General features: G+C 38.6%; 1 gene segment (V, D, J or C); it reads left to right on the forward strand.

Annotated features, from left to right (window-relative positions):
- Positions 1-2,593, forward strand: part of LOC108251197 — a 19,266-nt gene extending 16,673 nt beyond the window's left edge. The window contains 1 exon segment of the C gene segment in view: positions 315-2,593. Coding sequence covers positions 315-667 — 353 coding nt within the window.
- Positions 2,594-6,343: the final 3,750 nt, after the last annotated feature.

Below are 6,343 nucleotides of genomic sequence, written 5' to 3' on the forward strand. Positions count from 1 at the left end.
TAATCATCAAAATTAAACGAAATAAACATTTGAAATATATGAGTTTGTATGTAATGTATGAATATAATATACAAGTTTCACTTTTTAAATGGAATTACTGAAATCAATCTACTTTTTCATGATATTCTAATTTTATGACCAGCACCTGTATAGCCTGCCAGTAGTTTACAGAAATGTTTTTTGTTGAAATTAAGATTTTTCTCAGTGATCCTGCTTACTAGTGATGGTCATTAATTACCAATTTCATGCCAGTAAACTATTGCACATGAGGTACTGTTTTCCACAAATTATGAATTCCACATTTGTTTAAACAGGAACTCCACCCAACGTGATGTTCATCAGCTGTGAGCCTTGTTGTCCTGTGGTGAATGAAGAGTGCACGCTGAACCTGTGCATCAAGGACTTCTGCCCCAAAGATGTGTCGGTCTCTTGGACTAAAGACGAAGAGGCTGTGTCTGCCGGTGTCTTCAACACTCCGCCCAGCTTAAATATCACCGGCCTCTACTCCATGTTCAGTTTCCTAAAGGTCACTCCTAAAATGGACGACCAGAGTTCAGTTTTCAAGTGTTGGGTGGTGCACAGCGCTCAGAGGGAGCCGGAGGAGAGAACTTTCATATTTCCAAACCTGCCCTTTACTTTACAGACAGCCACAAATGACCTCTCCTAATTAGATCTCAGGTTACTGGGTCTTTTTTCACTGCTATGCATTTTAGTTAATATACACAGGCCCAGTTAGAAACTGTAAAAGTTTGGGTTTTACTTAAGTGTTTAATTATAGCACACTGTCAAAAATGGAATGCTAAGGTTTTTGCCTGTGTCTGTGTGTTCATTTATCACTACCTTTAGATTTGAAGGAAACTTTCAGAAAGTAATCACTGAATGCACATCTACAACTGATTCAATTTTTGAATCACCCCAATTCAACAGGGTTGCACAAGCCAACAAACACAAAAATGGCTACAACTCAGTTAATTTTAGAGATACTACGCTAACATTTTGAGTGGTAATTGCTGAGAAACATCCCCAACAAGTATTCTGAGCATACTACACATTGCACAAGATTTTTGCCTAAAACCTTTGTTTCAACCGTTAGCATCCACCTTGTTTATTTGTTAGCAAAATATCTCACAAACCACTGGACCAATTTTAATGAAAATATCAGAATGTAATCATTGGATCTACATCTACTGATAAACATTTGGAGTCACCTCAGATCAGTACAAAATGACTGTTATGCAATCATTTTTAAAAATATTGAGCTAAAATCTGGTGTGCAGTAGATGAAAATCAAACTCAATATAGACTCCAAGCATTTGTGCAGCATCCATGCTTATAACTTTGGCATTAACTGTTAGAATCATCCCTGTCTATCTATTAGCAAATCATCTCATGAACAATTGGACATATGTAGAGATATCATAGAGTGCTGTATGAATGTGTGTGTGGATGGGAAAATGAGGGCAGAGAGTGTGTTGTAAAGAAAGGTACTATATAAGTACAGTCCATTTACAAATGTAAAACTTTCAGAATGTAATTATTGGCTGTAGATCTACAATTGATTGACAACTGGAATCAACCCAATTCATAATGGCTGCTACATATAAGCAACCATTGCCAACTCAGAAATGTATAGAACGTTACAGAATATGAGGTGAAGTGGTAGTAGCTTAAAGTCGTTTTCAACATATTCTCTGCCCATTAACACAGCAGCCGACATGCAGTCCTTCAAGGAATGCTATGGCTTTAGCTCTGTTTGCTTTACTTATGTTTCATTGTAATTTATGGTTATTGAGTGTTTTTCGTGTATTTTATTTTTTATTTTTTTGCTCTTGTTTCTAGTTTCTCTGTTACCACCTGTTTCATATTCTTAAAGTGATAGTTCAGATGTTTTGAACTGGAGTTCTGTGGAAAGATTTTGACCATTTAATATTCTACCTGTTGTAGGTAACGCTTTGAACAACCTCAGTTTGAGGACAGAGTTTAATTCTGACAGGACTGATGAGCTAATGACTAGGTTAAACACAACTGAGACCAAAATGGATTGCTACCATCTTAAAACAATAGCCTCTTAAACTTCGTTGTAATTCATGTAAATACTATTTTAAATAACGATACACTGCCACCAGTTTCAGATTACACAGTTATTTTAGTAGAAATAAGACATTGCTGCAAGAAGTGCTCCCAGGCTCCACAGGAAGTGCTACATAGTTGTTGCTGGTGCTGTGTGTGCTTTTAAATAGCCACAGAATTCTATGCACATGATTGTCATGCAAAACTGACAGGAATGTAAGGTTTTATGAAATAGTGCTCATAATGACAACTATGGAATTTTAAAATTTGAGTTATTTTAAGACAGCATTGATCCACTTTGGTGTTAGTTGTCAGTATTAAAGTCCAAATTGAAGTTGTTCAATGAGCTATCTACAACCCCACGTCAAATTACTGAACTGTCACTTGAATAAACCCATTTTTCCATTCACTTATCACCCCCCACCCCCTGTGTACTGTATATATTTTTGTTGGTTTTATTAACTGGTCCTGTTGCTTTTTTAGCCACCTTTGGTTTAGTTTGTTAATAAAGTATTTGGCCTCTATCATGACTTAAATTAATCTCCAGTGTATGAAAAGTTTGATTGCTATCTGGTAAGACTTCTATCAACTAGAAGACCTCCAGAAGAAGACATTTAACTAAAAGCTTCATATAAAATATTTATAGAACATGTTATCTTCATCAAAGCAAAACAAAACATAGCATACCATTATGGTCACCATGGTAACTGCTAAGGTGAATGCTAAGTTAATGAGAGGCAGACAGAAACAGACTGGAAAATAAGCCTCAAACAAACACTCGCTGTGGGAAAACTATAAGTCTTAGACTGTGAGAGGCAGAAGACTCTGGTGGTCACAAATGTGTATTTTTATCTTTCTGCATTGCTTTATGTTGGTAATATCATGGGTTAAAAAGAGCCTTTACTTCCAGTTTTGAAGAGAAAACTCCAAGCCCAGTTAAAATCAAAGTTACAGTATTTTCCGGACTATAAGGCTACTTAAAAGTTTTCAGTTTTCTCAAAAATCGACAGTGCGCCTTATAACCCAGAGTGCCTTATATATGTAAGAAGTCGTAATGTTTTAGTACAACTTTGGTAAACTACAAAGCCGCACCGCTTGCAGCATTAAGGCTCAGTTATAGTCACTCTTTGTAGTGTTGCACAGGGCTCCGCTCATGGTGCGCAGACTTACGTGAGCTGTGTAGGCGTTCATACTTCATGCCTACGTCAGTGCAGTATTCTCCAAAAAGACGGGGCTGTTTTGTTTTGTCTAATGTGCCTTATAGTCTGGTGCGCTTTATATATGACAACAGTTCGAAAATGGACCATTCATTGACAGTGCATCTTATAATCCAATCTGCCCTATAATGCGGAAAATATGGTAATAAGTGTTTGGTGTACACTCACTGCAATATGGGAATTCGAGAGAAAACCATAAGTCCTTTAGCAGTGAGAAACACATTGTTGTTCTTATGTTCTTAGGAGACAACATGCCATTTTATTACAATGCTTGGGTCCAGAGGGACAATGTCTGTTCTACACACTATCAAAACAAGGTTCATTTAATGAAGCCATGGCTGCACTTGAAAGACGTTTTGTCTCCAAATTAATGCATTGGCGTGCAGACACAGATTCAGACAGCGATGCAATTGTGCAATGAAACTGCAAGCCAATATGTTACCAAGCTCAGAGCTTTAGCTGCACCTTGTTGTTTTGGAGTGATGGAAAGTGAACTTGGAAGAGCTCATTTCTAAAGATTATCTCAGTGCTGCAAAGGATAAGTTCCTGCTGAAGGAGGATCTCACACTGAACAAAGCTCTAACCATTGCATGTCAAGTAGAAGCAGTAGTTAAAAGTGCTACACTGCTTTTAGCTGCAAGTACTGTCCCGCCTGCACCAGTACAGATCATAGATGCTACAAATGCTCAGTTTTTGAGGGCATGGTGTGGACCTCTATATCATGTTCATAATAACCAGGGAAGTCATATGTAACAATGTCACTGCTTCAGATGTTGATCAGATAAACACTTGGCAAATGATAAAAACTGTCCTGCTAAAGTAAAATGTGACAACTGCAAGAAAAGGGGACATTTCACCACTGTATGTAAATCACCTGCAGCTGTAGTGAAAGAAGTGGTTCTTCCTGAGTTAGCAATACTGATGTTAAGTTGATAGTGGCAACATTTGATAAAATATTATGCAAAATAAACATTGAAGCAATACAAGGAAACTCCCAGGTCTTGGAGATAATTGTAGACACCAGAATTTCTGTATCTATTTTACCATATACTGTCTACAAGAACATTCCCAGTCCAGTCCAGATCACCTGACTGCCATCACTGAAGCTCCTGTACCAAAAGATGAGGAAGCTCTTAATTTGTTCTTGAGCTTAACCTCCTGGTTCAGCAAGTTTCTACCAAGCTGCACAACAGTGGTTGAGCCATTGCAAGAGCTATTTTGAACAAATATTGAAGCTGAACTAAAATGAACTGATGCAGGAAATAAAAATTTCAGTTATCTCAAAATAATGCTCCTGAAAAGCTCAGCACTTGCCATCTACAACCCTGAACTGCCAACATTCATCCCAACAGATGCCTCAGACTGGACTGGGAGCTGTTCTGACACAATTGCACTGAGACAACGGGGAATACATTGTTGCTTTTGCTTCTCACACCGTCTCCAGCCAAGAGGAAGTACTCTATACTACTATAGAAAGAGGAATCTTCCTTGTATGTGGGCAGTTATAAGATGTGAGGGGATGCAGATTCAGACTCAGAACTGATCACCAAGTTCTCACTACTCTTCTATGCACTAAACTAAAGGGAAGAATAGAGCTGACATGAGAATTGTAAGCTGGTCAGCTAGACCAGTAATTCCCAACCCTGGTCCTCGAGGAACACTATGCTGCATGTTTTAGTTGCTTCTCTGCTTTGACACACCTGATTTGAATGACTGAGGGATTAACAGGTTTCTGCAGAACTTGAAGACCTGCTGTAGAGCAGAGAAACAACTAAAACATGCAGGATAGTGTTCCTTGAGGACCAGGGTTGGGACTCAGTGAGCTAGACTGATGTGTTTCCAGTACAAGATGCAGTACTGGCCAGGAAGTCAGAACATCATGTGCCGCTCACATGTTTCCCTGAGCACCAATACTACAGCTGCAGATTCTGAACAGAACTTGATCACAGAGGTAGCTGAAATCACTGTTCTCCTGACTGCACTCTCACCTGCTGATTTTAACGCTGAATGTGAAGACTGTCCTGAACTTCCAAAGCTGCAACAAATCCTTTATTTAGGGTGGCCTAAAGTGAAAAAGCCACTTCACTCAGCAGCCACTGTTGTCTGCTAATGCATTACAAATTACACCCCAATTATTATTCCTATTACTAATATTATTTTTACTCATGGGGTGGTTCTCGCTCAGCGGTTATATTATGATCGAGCGTGGCAAACCCAATAAGCAGACTCATGGTGGACTAAAATAAAACTCATTTATTAACAAAAGGAAACAAAGAGCTGACGTGGCAGCAACAAAATGAAATAACAAAAAACGAGGAGTGAAAACACAGGAAGCATGAACATCAACAGTCAGATGGAAAGGAATGAACCAGCGAGACATGGAACTGGTTTTAAAGAAACTGAGGTTGAGTGGGAAATAGGTTACAGCTGGGAGAAGACAAGGAAGAGGTGAGGTGGGCATGGCAGGCAGACCCGAGAATTACTGACCAGAGGGCAGTTGAATACAAACTACACAAGGACCTAAACAACACAGGAAAAACAGAACTATTGAAACATAAAACAATAATGATCCAAATACAAAATAAACTCAAAAATACTCAAATCTATGGCAGGTTAGAGCAGTCATCATCCAACAAGAGAGGCAGAAGTTCACTTCCATCAGTATGCAGTCACATGTCGAAGTGACACACTGATGTGCCCCATCAGTGTATGAATGTGATCTTAAACACTGATTATTCTCTATAGAATGATTTCTTCAGATTAGCTGTGTAGAGATGTAGTAGAGTGCTGTATAAATGTGTGTATGGATGGGTAGATGAGGACAGATTGTGTTGCAGAGCACTTTGAGTAGCTTCATTGGCCTAGAAAGGCACTATTTAAGTACTGGTACCGTCCATTTACCATTCATTAATGACAGTAAATGGAATTAGCAACCATGGATTTAAAAATGTTACAAAAATTGACTGGATGCTCAAAGTAGGGCAAGATATGAGAAGTGTCTTGTTTAGAGAGAAGGATCTTTATGAGCTTGAAAAAAGAAACATTTTACTGACTGG

Source organism: Kryptolebias marmoratus, linkage group LG4 (assembly GCF_001649575.2).
Source record: "Kryptolebias marmoratus isolate JLee-2015 linkage group LG4, ASM164957v2, whole genome shotgun sequence".
NCBI classification, from domain to species: Eukaryota; Metazoa; Chordata; class Actinopteri; order Cyprinodontiformes; family Rivulidae; genus Kryptolebias; species Kryptolebias marmoratus.